This window comes from Rhipicephalus microplus, chromosome 8, assembly GCF_043290135.1.
Source record: "Rhipicephalus microplus isolate Deutch F79 chromosome 8, USDA_Rmic, whole genome shotgun sequence".
In the NCBI taxonomy this organism is placed as follows: domain Eukaryota; kingdom Metazoa; phylum Arthropoda; class Arachnida; order Ixodida; family Ixodidae; genus Rhipicephalus; species Rhipicephalus microplus.
The window spans coordinates 87,922,439-87,942,652 of record NC_134707.1 but is presented as its reverse complement, the minus strand read 5'-3'; the positions used below and the strand labels follow the sequence as shown (position 1 = coordinate 87,942,652).

Here is a 20,214-nt window from a genome sequence, read left to right as displayed (position 1 = left end):
ACAAATGCACAAGTGTGTCATAAAATGACTACAAGAAAACTAGTATATACAAGCTGGACGGCAGAGGGAAACTCGGAAGATTAACACTATGATTGCATTGTCTATGATGCAGTGTGGAACACAGCTGCAGTCGGCTTGAGTGAGGTGAAAAAGTGGGTTTGTCAGTATGATATACTAGTAGCAAAGCAGAAAAAACACACAAGAGCAGTTAAATATGGCTAAAACTTATGCTCTTTTTTGTGCATTTTTGTTAGTGCTTTGCTCGCACTATGGGCCTAGATATAGTCCAGCGAAGCATGCACGTGTGATGCGGTTAAGCTAAACTGGCAAAAAGTGGAGAATCCTGGCGTCATGGCGTAGCCGGAGCGCCCAGCGACATTCAGCATGCTTTGTGCGGCCATCGCAGAGATAGAGCATGTTCCTAATTCTTGTGCTCCACGCGGCTAGCATTGGACCACAATGCGCCAGTGGGCATCGGCAAAATGGCTGCTTGTGGGCTGTGTTTGGAAAGCGTGGCAGTGGTCAACTTAGCATTGATCGATGACCCCATGATTCTGTGTCCGCTCGAAGGGATTATAGATCCCTTGCACGAGTTAATCGCTGACACGGAGAGACAAAAAGAAACGCTTTGGAAGCCTTCGGAAGGCGCTATCATAAGTATACAACATAATCTTCTTTCATCTCTAATGCAACCTTTGTACCTATTTTCTCGCTCCCAGATTCTTTAAAGCAATGCTTGTGAGGGGTAACGTTTCCGATGCAAAGTTAAACAGTGCAGAGAGTGAGAAAAAACGAGCGCATGAACCAAAAAGCATGAATAGCGAAGCTGAGAGCGAAAAAATTGTCTGCGCATGTAGCGAATAACGCGGAGCCACAGAGTAATTCGACGAAGAGAGTCTGGATGTGCTACTACGAAGCTACTCATTGCGGCACGGTGTGTACACTGAACTACAGAGTGAGGAAAGGGTTGCCTTCACCGCAGTGCACCAAGCATACCCAACCTCAGGGTTCGAGACCTGATGCGCTGACCACGTTGGACGTATATCTAGTCCTTAAGTGAACAAACATTGGAAGCGCACAGACCCAACTCTACGATCTTTTCTAAATTCACACATAAACGTGTTCCAACACTAAATGTAACTCATTATGCTACTGTGCAGCAGCGGTGCAACTGCAAGCAGATGCATTTACAGTGTGAGCGTGCAAACACTGCCACCACCATAAAAGTATATGGGACAGCCGGTGCAAGTCCGCATTCATGATTCGGTGCAAAGTGCATTCGATGCCTGATAACACTATGGAAAGCAGTGTCCATTCCGAGTGAGCAGTTTGGGACATCAGGTCACGACACACAAAACGACACGAACAAGCGCAACAGCAAGTGCTTCTTCCGCGACACTTTGCGGTGCTCTCTTGAACAGTGCTCAGTTTGCCGACCCATATATGAGTTCCAGTGCGTAGGGCAAGAATACACGCAAATCTTGATTTAACTAACTCGTATAAAACGAAATATTGGTTACAACACGGTAAATGAAAAACAGTCTTGCGATAGATTTGGGGTTAGGAATATACCTATCATAACAACCTTTCGAATACTACAAACTTTTTTCGTGCAAGATGCAACTTTGTTATTATGAGGTTTCAGTGTTTATGGATGAAGGATATGGTTTGGCAAACCTGCTTTGAACTGCTATGCTTGAACAGTCTATTTGGTAATAAAACAAAAAAGCACAGCATCGCACTAAAAGTCTAATAAAAACATTGATTCAAAACCTTTATGGACCCAAGTTCACAGCCCATCTATGAGGAGTGCCACAATGGCACAGTACCCAGATAAGAATGTTGGAGGGAGAGAAGTATAGCAGTAAAATCTAACCAACTAAAGCTCTCTATTCTGAATCAAAAGTTCAATAGCTGAGTGCCTCTACATATCATCTCCATCATAAAGCATTTATAACTGCAAGTCACTGAACCTCCAACCTAAAAAGTTTGTAGACATACAAACATGTTCCGTGCTCATATCATATCAAAGGTCATGAAAACTAAAGAAATGATATCACCGTGATGAAGCAATGGACATGCTTTTTTTTTTGTGAATGTGCTTGTGTGGGAAGAAGCCATGCAGCCATACCCGAAAGAGGTTAGGATCACTCCAAGAGTTTGTAGCGCCATGCTCTGTCAGTCAAGCAGGGAAGAAGGAAGTGAATCATCGTAAAAAATCAGTAAACAACTGGTGGTTTTAAAGTTGACACATTTAAACATTTCCGATTTATAATAAAATGCTATAACACATTCTGAAACCACAAGTGTACATACCAAATAGCCCTCAGATTCATGACGAGGAAACTTGACTAAGGTACACATTTAATAATCTCTTGCACACTTAAAACTTTAAAAATATAATTTGTGATATCATAGGCCGTAATAATTAGCTTGATTACACTATGCTAATTAGAACACTATGTCGTCATGCTGATCAGGCTAGGTTTTTAGAATTCCTGCAACAATAATGTACCAATGACGTCCTAAGGAGAACAACACCTAGTGGTAAGCGGCATTACAAATGCTTCTCAACAAGTCAACGTGCAATGGGAAACATGCAAAAAAAGCAAACACTACACTGTAAAACAAAGATGACGAATCTGGAATAATTATTTTTGTATTTCTACAATGTTGCTCAGCATGGTGAATTGTCCCTCTTGACAGACTTGGAAACAAGCGCGCCTGTTCCTGCATTGATTATTCCCTTCAGCGGCCACGTGTACAATTATACACATAAACTTAGGAGGCGCATCACGCAGTGCGTGTTTTTTCAAATGGCTTGAAACGGGGTGTGCACATTGGCGCAGGCTTTCTAAGTGGACAACTAGCAGTCATTAAACTTCATTCTGCTCCATATTAATGCAAAGAATCGCTTTGCTGGAGACACCAATCAGGTTCTACGAACATTCGATGTGCCGTGTTCCAAAACCAACGTCAACAGTATTCTTTTTTTTATCCGCTCAAAGTGAATACAACCAAAAAACAAACTGTGCCCATATTTTGATATAATATTCGATTATTTTCGTATGAAGATTGAAGCTGTATAACTTCAGAATAATCAAATACCTAATGTGCTAATTAAAATTAATTACTGAATATAACAAAGAACACCATATTCCTTCATTTTCTTTTTTAGAATGTAATACTAAGTGCCTTGGAATCACGTCATGTCAATTTTACGTATTTCCAAATGTGCATCAGAATTGGTGCCCGAAGGGGTTATAATCCATGATCTATGTAGCAACAAGTGAAAAATAAAGCATTGCTCATTCTTACTACATTAATATATGCTTTGCGATTGAGTGTCTCTAAGTAATACTGATATTTGTTCATGTACAACTTTTTCACCCTTTTTTCTGCCTTCTTTCCATCCACTGTGCCGTAACAGTGAGCATACAGGTGGCTATAAAGTGTCTGTAGCTGGAAGCCTACCACATGGTTTTCACAACAGCTTCTCGACAGTTTCAAGTTATGGCTGCCTTCAGTGAATAAAGTCGAAGCAATGGTAGTTCACAATATACACCTATAGTTGTTTACAACCTAAGAATAAATAAAAGCTCTTCTTACAAAACTATGGTGGCGCACTAGTCAATATGCAAAACAGTCGTCAAAACTAGTTTCTTTAGAACCGTCAGTACTTTTTCTGCGCTCATGTAAATAAACTCAAACCTCATTATAATTAACATGTATATAACGAATTGTCAGTCATAATAAAAGAAGTGAATATCAGTTTTGTGATAAATGCAGTACTAAAATATATGTTTATAACAAATTTTCGGATATAACGAGGTATTTTTGTGGCAGGTGTGACGTTATGATGAGGTTTGAGTGTACCCTGCATATACAGTGCAGACCACTTATAACGTAACCGCGTTTAGCACGGGACCAGTTATTACGTGGGTTTTACAGTGAAAGCTGTTATAAGATCCCAACTTAAGTCACGCGCAGTTGTACGCCACCGCCGGTCTCTGTAACATCGTGCAGAATTAGAAAAAAAAAACCTAGCCCCAAAGACACAGTGGGGCTCAAAACCCAGGTCTGCTGGGTGCCAGCCCAGTATTCGACCACTGAGCTACGCTGGTGCTTATGACTTGTTGGCAAACTTGCCTCTTGATGTTGGGAAAGCAATCGCATTATTATGACTTATAAAGCATTTTAAAACAGCGAAAGAACTAGTCGTCGCACAATGCGAGTAGTGTAGTCGTCGCACAATGCGAGTAGCGTAACGAGTGGGTCATCCAATGCTCTAACCCATTACAAAAGCTAGTTCTTGTTCCACTATTAACTGTGGCTCATACCCACTTCAGCCATAATTCCTCATCGTTGTCAGCCACTGCATGAACAATTGGCTTAAAATTCTTTGCAAGTGTTTAGCGGATACCACGCTTCTCAGAAGAATGACAAGAAATAGCAGAGCGAATGCCGGCCTACTACCCAAACAAATTTATTAAATATGACCTAGTGGGTATCAAGCAAGTGTGCTTGCAGTAGTTACCCAATGAGTGTTTTGAAAAGTCTCTGAAAGGCCGCTCTGCTAGCTTTCACTGTGACTGTGCTGCGCCTTTTGTGCAGGCCTGGCGTATCGTTTTTTCTGACCACCGATATGTTGCCCATAGAAAATGTATAGGCAGACCGTTTATTGCATAGACGCACGAAGGAAAATACCAGTTATAACACAGACATCTTACGCGCCCGCAACCATAAAATCGGCAAACAGAGCCTACTTTCCCGCTGTGCTGGCATGTTCGAGGAGAGAGTAGACGGGTGCTGCGATCATTCAGCGACCATGGGAATAATGGCCAGTACACAGACTTGCCCGGTCTTTGTGCTTGCGGGCTTCAAATGCACTTGTGGCCTTGTTTATTGTTGTGTTCTGGTTTTGTTTTGAATAAAAGAACCAACCATTGTAAACTTTGCAAGCCGATTTGAATAGGTGAGACTAAAAATGTCGAGGTGGCAAAGAGAAACTGCCGAACGTTTGCAGGTTGTTGTTTCGTGACAGAGAACTCCAAGCCACGTGAAGCCAAACGGAGCCGAAAGTACGAATATTAGACAAATTTGTCTACTACCAATTATTCCCGTGCTCAATGAAGCGCCGTGCGTTGCAGCTCCCATGTACACTAGCGGCAGAGTTCCTGGAGTATTTGTAGAAAACTCTATTCTTCTTCAGATCACGCATAATGAAGCAACAAAACGCACATGTGAATCAACTGGAAAATAAATTTTCGAGCACTGCGCAACCACGTAACGCTGGGGCTGTGCTCCGCTGTCGGGCAGGGATCGACAACAGACCCCAAAGGGTTGAACACAGTTGACATTCCAAGGTATCTCTTTACACTGCTGGCTGAAACTGCATGCATAAAACACTGCAGTATGACTACGAAATCACTTTATGCATCACACCTCAAGAGATGATGAAAGAATCGCCTTGCCAGGTGGCTGATGCGAACGCCATATTCGGCAACAACCGAGTCCGGTATTGGCTGAGCAGGACCATAGAAGCTTCCCAGCGCTGTCTCCAGCTGAACTGCAAGGTATTTACTTGTATTTACCAATGGTTTTTATAAACTTCCGATCAGAGCGGAAAAATAAACAAGTGTTTCATCAACACATTTTGGAACTGCGCAGCATAAAAATAGCCCAAAAAAACACTTGATGCACGTCACTGCAGATCTGCTGATACTTATTCCTGCTCACTGTGCAAGCTGAAGTAATGGTTATGCTTTTAAAAGTTAGTGCATCTCTTCAAACTGCAGGTTAATAGTGAAGCACGTAACAATGCACAACTTTAAACTTTTTTTTTTACTTATGAGGGGTGTGAACCACCAGAAAAATTAAAAGCTATATGCATTAAAAGCAGAACAATTGAATGCACCTAAATTGTATGGCACTTATTAACAATGCATTTACCCCTCTAGTTGAGTAATAACAACTTCAAGTGGCGGCCAGACTACAGACCTTCGCGTTTAGAATCCAGGGGCTGTCGAAGCAGGTAGTTGACTATCTTGCCGAGGCACAGGAAGGTCAGCTCTGCAACACGGCCCCAGTCAAGGCTCAACAGGAGGTGAACGGCCTGAAACGTTCACAAGGCCACAGAACAAACAGCGCACGCTGATAACGAAAAGCTCTGCAACCCTTATTTAGCGTAGAATGCAACGTATAAATATGCATTCATGACAAACATTCTTCAGTTAGCTGAGCCAACCATAGTAAGACCTTGTCGAACCTCACTGATACATACTTTGTTCATTTCTGGCACTTCTGCTATGATATACTACTTCCATTTCAGACTTGTATTGGGTAAGTTTAATGAAATCCCACAATTTCACTGATCATGCATTATTTTTTGTGTTACCAAAGCTATGTGCTAGTTCTTGCCCTCAAAAAAAATTAAAAGAAGTTCTTCCATTCCACAGGGGACATACTCTAATTTCTTGCACATAATCCACCTAAACTATAAGAAGGTTTGGAGGGTTATATAACACCAGATAACACCGGAAGGTGTGACAATGGGTACATAAAAAAACCCGTTCTATCAATGATCAGATTACCGATGACTGTGATCGCCGCCATCAGTTTGCAGCGTGAATCGCTTGTACTTCGAGTTTGTTTTCTGGGCACAGGTTCATCCAATGAAGCATTTTGCCTTGGCCAGTGCGACTGCCGCATTCTTCACAGTTGCTACTACCATGCGACAGTATTCATACTTTTGGATTGTGACACACCGAACGCCTACCTAGCTTACACAATTTTTAATCTAATAAAGCCCCATGTTCCCATTTGCTGCTTTAAGGGTAACGAAAGAGCAAAACGATTTTTGCACTTATTAGTAAAGTACAGTTTCACAATCCCGAAAACACCACTCTTACCATGAGATGACACGAGTAAGGGAGAAAACGTGGGTGGAGATGCCACGTTGAGATTCCCGCACCAAACACCGCGACGTAATTGAATTTGGAGACAACTACTGGATCCGACATAACTTCTGGTAAAAATGAGGTACACTGTCATCTGTGGGTGCCAAAGACCCAGAATATGAAGTTTCAAAAAACTTCATCGAGCATGAAATACGCATGAAAATGCCATGAAAATACGAAAAATATTTAAATATTTTTTACGACGCATGTGGAGATTGAGGCACGAGATCTAAAAATGAAACTTCAACCTTGATTTTTTCTGCTGCTAACGAACTTAAGCAAGTGAGACATGTAGTCTTAAGAAAGTGAAACATGTAGCATTAGAGTTTTCCAAGTGCAGTTTGTCAGTCCAAATAAAGTCATTATTTTTATTTCCTGACCCTTTAAGAGGACTGCACTAACACTCTCTAGTTAGGAAGTGATGAAGGTGCGAGCGAATAAACTGAGGGATTTCTCCACAATGGCAATTAATTACAAACAAGCTACGGTCCATAGTAAACACCTATCAACATACCTCATCAATCTGCAGGTGCTTCAAGTATTCTGATACAAGCTCAAGTGGTCCCAGCTGCCCTCTGGTGAGCAGGCCGAGTGGTAACTTGAGGATGGCCAGAGGGCCACTGCAGCGGAGAAAAAGACGCAGCTCGAGATTAATAATTAACAAATGCCAATGTTTTACGTGCCATAACCCCCATATGACTGTTGTGCCAGCCACAGCAGGGTACACTCAAACCTCAAAACAATGAACCCGGATTTAACGAAATATTGGTTATAACAAAATAAACGAAGAATCGTCTTGCAATAGATATAGTGTTAAGAAATTTACCTTTATAACGAATTTTTTTAGATTCATGTAATATGTAAGTTTGTTATGAGAATATTTTGTATTAATATTTGAGCGTCTAGCATTTCTTAAAGGGAAAGAAACCAAAATGCAAAAGTGTCCGTGGTGCACATTAACGTAAACTACAGGCTACAGGTAGTCAAAATTTATTAGAGTCCACTAGTACAGCGAACCTTATTATCGTATCTCCCAATAACCCTGAATTTAACGTACTTAATAGCCCCCACATCAAAGACTGAGAAAAACTAAGCGCCGGGTGAGTTGGTAATAGTTACTACAAAAAAAATTTTTAAAATACACTAAGAGCGAGAAAGGAACACAACAGGGGTAGAACGGCGACCGAAGATTTATGGTCAGAAACACGTATAAATATGATAACACAAAGAGAAAATGTGAAAGCTCACAGACTGACGGCTTTTCTGCATTGTTGATAGACTTGAGAGCGTCGGCCAAGATGTTCATGCGCAAAGATATCTAGCTTAGACAGCATCATAAATGACATTGCCACTGTTACTGGGCTTATGAATGAACAAGCGCTCAGCAATTCCTCATTCAGTCCGATCTTCTAGCCTGCACCGGCCCACCTAGATAGAGAAGATTGAAGATTATAATGTAGATGGTATTCGATGTTCTGGGTTTGCTAGTCTGTGCCCATCATTCATTCCTCTCTCCCCCTTGTGTTTCTTGTACAGTTGGCCATAAGAGGTCTAGCTAGAGCCCTCCAGCAGTCTTGAGAGACTAGTCCAAAACTACTACTACTACTACTACTACTACTACTACTACTACTACTACTACTACTACTACTACTACTACTACTACTACTACTACTGTAATGGGGTTTATTAGCAGCGCAGAACGCAGAAAGCGAAGCAGTCAGCAGCGTCCGGCCAAGCGCAGCAAGCACGAGCTTATACTGATGGCGATGCCCCTGATGCGCCGAGAAATGCCGCTGAAGCTCTTCTTCTTCACTACAATCGCCCTCCGCACAAAAAGACGCCATCCTGGCGGATTAGGGAGAAGAAACGACTAATGGGTCGTAATATGGCTTGAGACGAGAGACGTGGACAGTGTCGCGGCCGCGGTAGCGTAGGTCTGTGGATGGGATGATGGGCTCCACGATATAGTTGACGAGTGACATTTGCTCTACAACGCGGTATGGCCCGATGTATTTGGGAAGAAGTTTTGCGGAGCGGCCAGGCGCGGTAGCAGGTGCCCGAAGCCATACTAATGAACCAGGTGGAAAGTTTGGAGCCGAACGGTCCCCAGTCTGGCGGGATTGCTGCTGCCACTGGTCCTCGGTAGAAAAAGAGCGGGCAAGCTGGCGGCATTCTTCAGCATGTCGGGCAGCTTCGGACAGAGTTGTACTTTCGGACTCATAAGGTTTATATGGAAGAATAGTGTCTACTGTATTTGAAGGTTCTCGTCCGTACAAAAGAAAGTATGGCGAAAACCCAGTAGTAGCTTGTACGGCAGTATTATACGCGTAGGTGACGAACGGGAGAACTTGGTCCCAATTTGAATGATCAGAGGCGACGTACATCGACAGCATACTGCCAAGAGTACGGTTGAAGCGCTCCGTCATGCCATTTGTTTGAGGGTGGTACGCTGTACTTGTGCGGTGCACGATTCGGCATTCGTTGAGTAATGCCTTCAAGGCGTCAGAAAGGAAGGCACGGCCTCTGTCACTTAAGAGCTCGCGAGGGGCACCATGACGCAGAATGAAACGTTGCAACAGAAATGTTCCAACGTCACGGGCTGTGGCAGTCGGCAGCGCGGCTGTTTCGGCATAGCGTGTCAGATGGTCTATCGCAACAATTATCCAGCGATTACCAGCTAGAGTTGATGGTAGTGGTCCGTAAATGTCAATGCCGACGCGATCAAAAGGTCGACTAGGACAAGGAAGAGGTTGTGACGGGTAGACTTGCCCGGGAGGTAACTTTTGTCGTTGGCACTGAGCACACGAGCGAATGAACTTTCGCACGTAGTTATACATGCCACGCCAATAATATCTGAGTCGAAGCCTAGCGTATGTCTTGAAGAGGCCTGCGTGGGCGCACTGTGGGTCCGCGTGAAAAGCTTCGCAGATGGCAGCTCGAAGATGGCGGGGTATCACAAGGAGACACTTGCGACCGTCAGAAAGGTAGTTGCGTCGATAAAGAAGATCATCCCTTAGGCAAAAGTTGCTAGCCTGGCGGCGGAGAGCGCGAGACGGCGAAGGAGTGAGAGGATCAGAAAGAATGCTTATGAGGCCACTGATCCAGGGATCCTTTCGTTGTTCCACCGTCATGTTGCGCAAGGCGGATGACGCAAGTGCAGGCTCGAGGGAAGAGAGGCAAACACCTTCATCCGATATGGGTGAGCGAGAAAGGGCATCGGCGTCCGTGTGCTTACGACCAGATCTGTAAATAACGCGGATGTCGTATTCCTGAAGTTTGAGCGCCCAGCGAGCAAGTCGTCCGGAAGGGTCTTTAAGTGTGGATAGCCAACAAAGGGCGTGGTGGTCAGTGACGACGTCGAATGCGTGACCATGCAGGTAGGGGCGAAATTTTCTAAGGGCCCAAATAATAGCTAAACACTCTTTCTCGGTCACGGAGTAGTTAGCCTCGGCTTTCGTCAAAGTACGGCTTGCGTAGGCGACGACATATTCATCAAACCCTGCCTTTCGTTGCGCGAGCACAGCGCCAAGTCCAACACCGCTGGCATCAATATGAACATCCGTGGGAGCGGCAGGATCGTAGTGGCAGAGGATGGGTGGTGAAGTCAACAGGTGGCGTAATTTGGTGAATGCATCGTCGCATGCTGGTGACCAGGTGGAAAGGTCCTTGTCGCCGCTAAGAAGGTCCGTAAGGGGCGCACATATGGAAGCAAAATTTCTAATAAAGCGTCGGAAGTATGACGACAAGCCGACAAAACTTCTAAGTTCCTTCAAGTTCTTTGGCTTCGGAAAATCGGCGACTGCTCGAAGCTTGGCGGGGTCGGGAAGTATGCCGTCCCGCGATACGACGTGGCCAAGAATGGTGAGCTGCCGAGCACCAAAACGACACTTCTTGAGGTTGAGTTAAAGGCCGGCGTCGGTGAGATGTGTGAGGACGTGCTCGAGACGATTTAAATGGGTGTCGAAATCGGTGGAAAAGACAACTACGTCATCGAGGTAGCATAAACATGTGTTCCACTTGAGGCCTCGTAAAATAGCGTCCATCATTCTTTCAAAAGTGGCTGGAGCGTTACAAAGGCCGAAAGGCATAACGGTAAACTCGTATAACCCATCAGGTGTGACAAATGCTGTTTTCGGTCGGTCAGATGCTTCCATAGGAACTTGCCAGTATCCAGACCGTAAATCCAGCGAAGAGAAGTATTCTGCTCCCTGCAAACAGTCAAGGGCGTCGTCTATTCGAGGTAACGGATAAACGTCCTTGCGGGTGATCTTGTTTAAACGTCGATAGTCCACACAGAACCGAATGAAGCCGTCCTTCTTTTTAACAAGAACGACCGGTGACGCCCAGGGACTGTTAGAACGCTGTACAATACCCCGCTGGAGCATGTCAGCAACCTGGTCGTCAATAACACGGCGCTCCGACGCTGAGACTCGGTAGGGGCGCTGCCGTAGAGGCGTATGGCTTCCTGTGTCACTCTTGTGAGATATGTTCGATGTGCGACTGAGGCCAGAAGCGTGGCTGTCAAAAGAAGTACGAAACTTTTGGAGCAGGTTCACTAACTGGCTTCGTTCTGACGAAGACGTTGCGACATCGATGGAGCGGTGGAAAGCGTCAAGGAGTGACTGGTCAACAACAGAGTCAGAAATGAGTGCGCTGATGTCCGTAGAAAGTAAACTAGATGGAGCGTCAAAAATGTGACGGGCGTCGATCGGATGCACGTGACCGAGACATTCACCATAGAATAAAGGTAAAGGCCCTTCTAGCGTATTGTACACGTGCGTCTTCGTGACGCCATGGTGGAGAGTAAGGAGAGCAATGGGCAGTGGAGAACATTTGCGTTGAATGAACAGGGCAGAGGGCGTAAATAAAACATCACCGTCGGAAATAGCGTCACACGACACAGTTACCAGCAGACAAGAACGCGGTGGTACGGTGGTGTCGTCGGAAACAAACAGTTTATAACACGGCAGGGAGGCTTCGACAGCGTCAACATCAGGAAGTGCAGATAGCTCAAGTTCAGCGCGACAGCAGTGAATGACGGCATTATTATTCGCAAAGAAGTCCCAGCCGAGTATCATGTCATGGGAACACGAGGGCAGCACTACGAATTCGACGATATACACAATCCTTTCGATGACGACTCGTGTGGTGCAGGCTGCGAAAGGTGTTACACTTTCTGCGTTAGCCGTTCTAAGAGAGAGGCCGGATAATGGCGTCAGAACTTTGCGGAGTTTGCGGCACAGGTTCATGGACAGGACGGATAGAGCGGCTCCGGTGTCAACAAGCGCCATGACGACGATACCATCGACTGACACTTCAATGACGTTAGCTGGACAGGGGCGAGGACTTGTGCATGGCGACGGGGACGCAGTTCGTGCCTCGGGAACTGCGGCCGTTAGTTTTCCTGGTCGGTGGGTCCGGAACGGCGACGCATAGGGGAAAGCGAACGTCGACGTGGAGATGGGAAGCGGCGGGTCGGGCCGTGTGGACGATCAGAAGGAAAGGAAGAGGAAGGAGGGCTTGAAGGCGTAGACGAAAACTGAGGGTCGAAAGAGGGCATTCGTCGAATGTTCTGGGCAGCCTGGCGACGACGACAATAACGTGCCACGTGGCCAACACCACCACAAGCAAAACATATGGGACGGTTGTCGTAGGTCCGCCATTGGTCGGAGTAGACTCCGACTTGCGGCTGGGGGGCAGAAAACTGCGGCCGAGGTGGCATCGGCATAGGCGGCGGTGAATAGGTCGGCGGTGAATAGGTCGGCGGCGAAAAGGGCGGCGGCGAATACATAGGCGCTGGCTGGAACGCAGGCTGTCGAGGTCGAGCAACGGCTTCGGCGTACGTGAGAGGTGCGGCGACTGGGGGAGGTCCACGGGCGGGAGGAAGAACTTGTGCGACCTGGTCTTGAATGAAGTCGCGGAGTGTAGACGGCGATCTGCGTGGTTGATCGGGTACACAGGACATCAAAGAGAGCTGACGAGCGACCTCAGCGCGGATGAACTCTTGGATCTTGGAGAGAAGAGGGGCATGGTCTTCTCCTATGCCAAGGGTGGAAAGGCTGGACGAAGAGTCGTCGAGCACCGAGGGACGTCGGGTGGAAAGACTTTGCCTGCGCAACTCGTCAAAACTCTGGCATAACTCGGTCAGTTCTAGGACAGTGCGAGGACTCTTAGAAAGCAACATTTGGAAAGCGTCGTCCTCAATGCCCTTCATGATATGCTTGATCTTAAGCTCTTCGGACAGTGACTCGTTCACTCGCTTGCAAAGGTCCAGAACGTCCTCAATATAGCTTGTGAAATTCTCACCAAGCTGCTGGGACCGAGTATGTAAGCGTTGTTCGGCACGGCGTTTGCGTACCTCAGGCCGCCCGAAAACTTGTGTGAGGCTCGTTTTGAAGACCGACATTGTAGGGAGTTCCGCTTCGTGGTTTATAAACCACAGCTTGGCCACGTCCGACAGGTAGAAAGAGACGTAGGCCAACTTGGCGGTGTCATCCCATTTGTTGTGAGTACTCACTCGCTCGTACATTGAAATCCAGTCGTCAACGTCCTTGTCTTCTGTGCCTGAGAAGACAGGGGGATCTCGCAGATGCAGAGAACCGGCGCAGAGAACAGTAGGCGGTGCCAGTGGAGGAGTTGGAGTGGCGCTTGCATCGGTAGGCATAATGGATGGTAAAATGCGATTCCGAAGCTCCAGGGTGATCGAAACCCAGCAGAATCCACCACTTGTAACGGGGTTTATTAGCAGCGCAGAACACAGAAAGCGAAGCAGTCAGCAGCGTCCGGCCAAGCGCAGCAAGCACGAGCTTATACTGATGGCGATGCCCCTGTTGCGCCGAGAAATGCCGCTGAAGCTCTTCTTCTTCACTACACTACTAACAATAATAATAAAGGTAATATTCGGGATTTTACATTCCAAGACCATAATATTGTCACGGGGTCGTGACGTGGCCGAAGACAGGAGACTTCGTGTTAGGATTTAACTGTTTATTTGGGCGAACCTGTGCTCGGTAAACTGAAAGTCCAATTACAGCAGCAGTCTCGCACAGATAGCAGTCTCGGACTGATAGCGGCGAACGGAGCGTCGGCCTTTGATCAACAACTGACAAGCGGCGAAGCGCGTCGGCATTTATACTCTTGCCGTCGAATGTTCTAGCGTTATCGCTGGCGGTGGCGTAGCTTCCAGAACAATCTGTACCGTTCGCACAGTGGGCGTGATCTTATCGAAATGATCTACTACAGTCCGGAACCTTCTAGAAAACTGCAGGCGCGGTTTGCGCTGAGAATCGTGCGGTGTTTTCGGACGATAACAAAAACTTGGGAAATGGAACGTGGCATTGCCCCCCTCTGAAAAAAGGCATCGTCCCGATGCTTTAACTAAAGATGAAAGTACAATAATAATGCAAGAAAGTACAATGAATAAATTACGATACAACAATAATACAAAAAAAACACTAGTTCAGTTTGTTAACGCACATGAAACGGCTTGAGGCGCGCCACATGGACGACTTCAGGTCGCGATCGGCGTCGTTGAGAGTTCGTGATGCCGTCGGGGACAACCTCGTAATCAAGTGGGCCGAGACGTCGAACCACCTTGTACGGTCCGAAGTACCGTCGCAGAAGCTTTTCACTTAGTCCACGTCGACGTATCGGCGTCCACACCCAAACACGTTCACCGGGCTGGTATTCCACGAAGCGTCGTCGAAGGTTGTAACGGTGGCTGTCGGTCCTCTGTTGATTCTTGATACGGAGACGCGCAAGTTGTCGGGCTTCTTCGGCGCGTTGAAGGTACCCGCTCACATCCAGGTTTTCTTCGTCGGTGACGTTGGGTAACATGGCATCGAGCGTCGTTGCCGGGCTCCTTCCGTAGACCAATTTGTATGGCGATATCTGCGTCGTCTCCTGCACCGCCGTGTTGTATGCGAAGGTCACATACGGAAGAATGGCGTCCCACGTCTTGTGTTCGACATCGACGTACATTGACAGCATGTCGGCGATCATCTTGTTAAGCCGCTCGGTGAGGCCGTTGGTCTGTGGGTGGTACGCTGTCGTCCGGCGGTGGTTTGTTTGGCTGTATGCCAAGATTGCTTGAGTTAAGTCGGCAGTGAATGCCGTTCCTCTGTCGGTGATAAGGACCTCTGGGGCGCCATGACGTAGGACGATATTTTCGACGATGAATTTAGCTACTTCGGATGCACTGCCTTTTGGCAGGGCTTTTGTCTCGGCGTAGCGGGTGAGGTAGTCGGTAGCTACCACGATCCACTTGTTTCCGAAAGCCGACGTCGGGAACGGCCCCAGTAGGTCCATACCAATCTGCTGGAAAGGTCGGCAAGGTGGATCAATTGGCTGCAGAAGTCCCGCTGGCCTTGTCGGCGGTGTCTTGCGTCGCTGACAGTCCCGGCATGTTCTCACATAACGAGTGACGTCGGTGGTAAGACGTGGCCAGTAGTACCTTTCTTGTATCCTCGCGAGCGTGCGAGAAACACCGAGGTGCCCTGCCGTCGGATCATCGTGAAGGGCCTGCAGGAGTTCTGGTCGCAGAGCTGAAGGCACCACAAGAAGGTACTTAGCTCGAAGCGGTGAAAAGTTTTTCTTTTGTAGAAGACCGTTTCGTAGAAAGAACGACGCAAGTGCGCGCTTGAATATCTTCGGGACTTCGGCGGTCCTGCCTTCGAGGTATTCTATTAGGGCCTTAAGTTCCGGGTCGGCCCTCTGTCGTTCAGCGAAGTCGTCGGTAGTTATCGTTCCTAAGAAGTAGTCGTCATCCGGGTCGTCGGGTAGCGGTTGGTCGACAGGCGCACGAGACAGACAGTCGGCGTCAAAGTGTTTTTTGCCGGACTTGTAAATGACAGTAATGTCATATTCTTGAAGTCTCAGGCTCCATCGTGCGAGGCGACCTGAGGGGTCCTTCAAGGTGGCTAGCCAACACAATGCGTGGTGGTCGCTCACAACTTTGAAGGGCCTGCCGTAGAGGTAGGGGCGAAATTTCGACGTAGCCCAGATGATGGCGAGGCACTCCTTTTCTGTTGTGGAATAATTTGCTTCTGCTTTGGATAGCGATCGGCTGGCGTAACTAATAACCCTTTCAAGTCCGTCAGCCCTCTGCACAAGAACGGCGCCAAGACCTACGCTGCTTGCGTCAGTATGTATTTCTGTCTCGGCGAATTCGTCGAAATGGGCAAGTAACGGAGGCGTCTGGAGGCGATGTTTAAGCTCCTGGAAAGCGTGTTCCTGCGGCGTTTCCCACTTAAACTCCACGTCGGCCTTGGTAAGGTTAGTGAGAGGATCGGCGATGCGGGCGAAGTTTTTCACGAACCGCCTATAATAGGCGCACAGGCCCAGAAATCGGCGCACGGCCTTCTTGTCAGTGGGCGGCGGGAAGTCGGCGATGGCGGCTGTTTTCCGTGGATCGGGACGAACTCCAGACTTGCTGATAACGTGCCCCAGAAACAAGAGCTCCTCATACGCAAATCTGCACTTTTCTGGCTTCAGTGTGAGTCCGGAAGTCTTGATGGCTTGAAGTACAGCTTCAAGGCGCCGAAGATGCTCGTCGAAACTTGAGGAAAACACGACGACGTCGTCCAAGTACACAAGGCAAGTCTGCCACTTCAATCCTGCCAGTACTGTATCCATAACGCGTTGAAACGTTGCAGGCGCTGAGCAAAGGCCGAAGGGCATCACCTTAAACTCGAAGAGGCCGTCCGGTGTTATGAACGCCGTCTTCTCTCGGTCTCTTTCGTCGACTTCAATTTGCCAATAGCCAGTCTTAAGGTCCATTGACGAAAAGTACTTGGCGTTATGGAGCCGATCAAGTGCGTCGTCTATTCGTGGGAGGGGATACACGTCCTTTCTTGTGATTTTGTTCAGGCGGCGATAATCGACGCAGAAACGTAGGGTCCCATCCTTTTTCTTCACTAACACCACGGGGGATGCCCATGGACTCTTGGACGGCTGAATAATGTCATCCCGCAGCATTTCATCAACTTGTCTCTTCATGGCCTCACGTTCTCGCGTCGAAACCCTGTACGGACTCTGACGGAGTGGTCTGGCATTTTCTTCGGTTATGATGCGATGTTTCGTGATTGGGGTCTGCCGAATTTTCGATGACGACGAAAAGCAATCTTCGTATTGCAGGAGCAGGGCCTTGAGCTGTTCTTGCTTAGCGTTCGGAAGTCTGGGATTGACGTCGAAAGCTAGGGGAGGGGCTTGGTTCCTCTGAGCAGGCTCCACAGAATCGGCAAGGGCGAAAGCACTGGTGGCATCGACAATTTCTTCGATGTATGCGACTGTTGTTCCTTTGTTCACATGTTTGTACTCATTGCTGAAATTCGTGAGCAAAACCGTTGCTTTGCCTCCCCGCAGCTCTGCCATTCCTCTTGCGACGCAAATATTTCGGGTGACCAACAGATGCTGACTGCCTTCAACGACGCCTTCCAAGTCAGGTGATTTAGGAGCGCCGACTGAAATAATGACGCTTGAGCGAGGCGGAATGGTGACTTGTTCTTCCAGCACATTCAAGGCATGGTGTCCTGACGGCGTGCGCGGCGGTAGTGCTTCTTCTGTGGATAACGTTATCGACTTTGTTTTTAGGTTGATGACAGCACCATGGAGGCATAAGAAGTCCATGCCAAGGATGACATCTCTCGAGCAACGCTGTAGGACTACGAAGTCTGTAGGATAAATACGGCCGTTAATGGTGACTCTCGCTGTGCAGATTCCTGCAGGCGTTACGAGATGACCTCCGGCTGTGCGGATTTCAGGGCCTTTCCAAGCTGTCCTAACTTTTTTTAACTTCGCGGCGAACGACCCACTGATGACAGAATAGTCGGCTCCAGTATCGACGAGAGCAGTCACACTGTGGCCGTCGATAAGAACGTCGAGGTCGCTAGTTCGCCGTCTCGCATTACAGTTAGGGCGTGGCGTCGGGTCACGGCTGCGTCGGCTTGTTCCGCTGCTTCCATGCTGCGTCGTCAGGCCACCTTCGGTAAATGAGCTTTCGCCGTCAGGGCTTTGCCTGGCTGGCGTTGTGTTCGGAAAGCTCCGTCGCGGCGTCGTCGTCGTAGGAGGATCTTCGGTAGTTCGTCGCACAGCAACCGCACCTCCACCGGTTGCTGCCTTTAGTTTCCCGGATGCGGGCTAGGAGACCGGCTCCGCGTTGGGCCAGAGTACTGCCGGTGGTGCGGTGACGTGCGGCGGCTGGGCGACGGCGAACGCGAAGGGCTTCGTGGTGTCCACCGAGTTCCTGTCAGGTAGTCGGCGATGTCACGTGGTCGTTCTCCTGGTTGTGGACGCGGTGCATTGACGGCGAAGCCACGCAGTCCCATCTGTCGGTACTGGCAACGGCGGTATCTGTGTCCAGCCTCGCCGCAGTGGTAGCAGAGCGGGCGATGGTCAGGGGTACGCCAGACGTCAGTCTTCCTTGGTGCACTGCGCTGGGCCGCTGGCGAACGGTATGACGTCGGTGGGGGTGGTGGCGGCGGTGGCGTCTGTCGACGGAAGTGCGATGGGGCGGCGTTTTGGCGTGGACGGGGAGGAGCGTTGTGGCGCAGTGCAGCGGCGTAGCTCATAGCTTCCGGCTTGGGCAGCGGTGCGTGGGGAATTTGAAGCGATTGCCAAACTTCTTCTCGCACAATGTCGGCAATTGAATCCACTTGAGGCTGGGCCGAAGGCAACAGCTTGCGCAGCTCTTCCCGCACGATCGCTCGGATCGTTTCACGCAGGTCTCCGGAGTTACTGGCTTGAGCAGCAGCGCAGTCTGCAGTCAGGCGACGATTATACTGTCTGGTGCGCATGTCCAGGGTCTTTTCGATAGTGGTCGCTTCTGCTACAAATTCTTGGACGGTTATCGGTGGGTTTCTCATCAGTCCCGCGAAGAGCTCCTGTTTGACCCCTCGCATGAGGAAACGAACTTTTTTCTCCTCAGGCATGTCTGGATCAGCGTGACGGAATAGTCGGGTCATTTCTTCTGTGAAAATGGCGACATTTTCATTTGGTAGCTGAACCCGAGTCTCTAATAAAGCAGCGGCCCTCTCTTTGCGAGCGACGCTCGCGTACGTTTGAAGGAATGCGCCGCAGAAAACATCCCACGTTCGGAGCGTGGACTCCCGATTTTCAAGCCAAGTCCTTGCGGTGTCTTCCAAATGGAAGAACACACGACGCAGCTTTTCGTCATGGTCCCAGTGGTTGAGGGCGGCCACACGGTCGTATGTCTCCAGCCAGGACTCCGGGTGTTCGAACGATGACCCATGGAAAATTGGTGGTTCCCTGGGTTGATGCATGACCATCGTGGGCTGGGACGCTGCGGTTGTCATTGTCGCTGCAGTCGCGGTCATGGCCTTGGTCTTCCGCGCCTTGTCTTGTAGAAGCCCGTACTCCGGTGGTGTCCCTTGCTGTCGGTGGCTTGTTCGCTGCTCCTGGTTGGCGTCGGTGTCTTCTACGCGACGTGGGCTGGGTTCACGGCTTGACGGGGGCGTCCGGTACATGAACGAAGCAGCACCTCCACCAGATGTCACGGGGTCGTGACGTGGCCGAAGAGAGGAGACTTCGTGTTAGGATTTAACTGTTTATTTGGGCGAACCTGTGCTCGGTAAACTGAAAGTCCAATTACAGCAGCAGTCTCGCACAGATAGCAGTCTCGGACTGATAGCGGCGAACGGAGCGTCGGCCTTTGATCAACAACTGACAAGCGGCGAAGCGCGTCGGCATTTATACTCTTGCCGTCGAATGTTCTAGCGTTATCGCTGGCGGTGGCGTAGCTTCCAGAACAATCTGTACCGTTCGCACAGTGGGCGTGATCTTATCGAAATGATCTACTACAGTCCGGAACCTTCTAGAAAACTGCAGGCGCGGTTTGCGCTGAGAATCGTGCGGTGTTTTCGGACGATAACAAAAACTTGGGAAATGGAACGTGGCAATATGATTATGGGAGATGCTGTAGTGACCTTCTTTGATGTGCAGTGACATGGCAAAGTACATGGGCCTCTAACGTATCGCCTCCATCTAAATGCTAACGCTGTGGCCGGGATCAAACCCGCGAACTTCAGGTCAGTAGCTGAGTGCCATAACTAGCATTCCACAGCAATGAACACAAGTCCAGTGCCGTTGCCCAGACTCACCCGTCAAACAACAAGGCAGCACAGTTGAAGGTGGCAGCCGTCGGGCAGCGGAAGACGGCGTCTCCGCTTGACTGCCACATCAACCGATGCAAGGAACCACCGTTGCTGGAAAAGTTGAGAGAGAGTAAGATGAGCGATGT

The 20,214-nt window shown here is 48.5% G+C and overlaps 1 protein-coding gene across 1 annotated transcript in view; it reads right to left on the bottom strand.

Moving 5' to 3' along the window:
* Positions 1 to 20,214, bottom strand: part of LOC119163875 (WD repeat-containing and planar cell polarity effector protein fritz) — a 77,498-nt gene that overhangs the window by 24,963 nt on the left and 32,321 nt on the right. Inside the window, exons 17-20 of the mRNA XM_037415950.2 lie at positions 20,075 to 20,179; positions 7,474 to 7,579; positions 6,001 to 6,115; positions 5,446 to 5,569 (exon numbers count right to left, since the gene is read on the bottom strand). Coding sequence (XP_037271847.1) covers positions 5,446 to 5,569; positions 6,001 to 6,115; positions 7,474 to 7,579; positions 20,075 to 20,179 — 450 coding nt within the window. The remainder of the gene's footprint in view (positions 1 to 5,445; positions 5,570 to 6,000; positions 6,116 to 7,473; positions 7,580 to 20,074; positions 20,180 to 20,214) is intronic.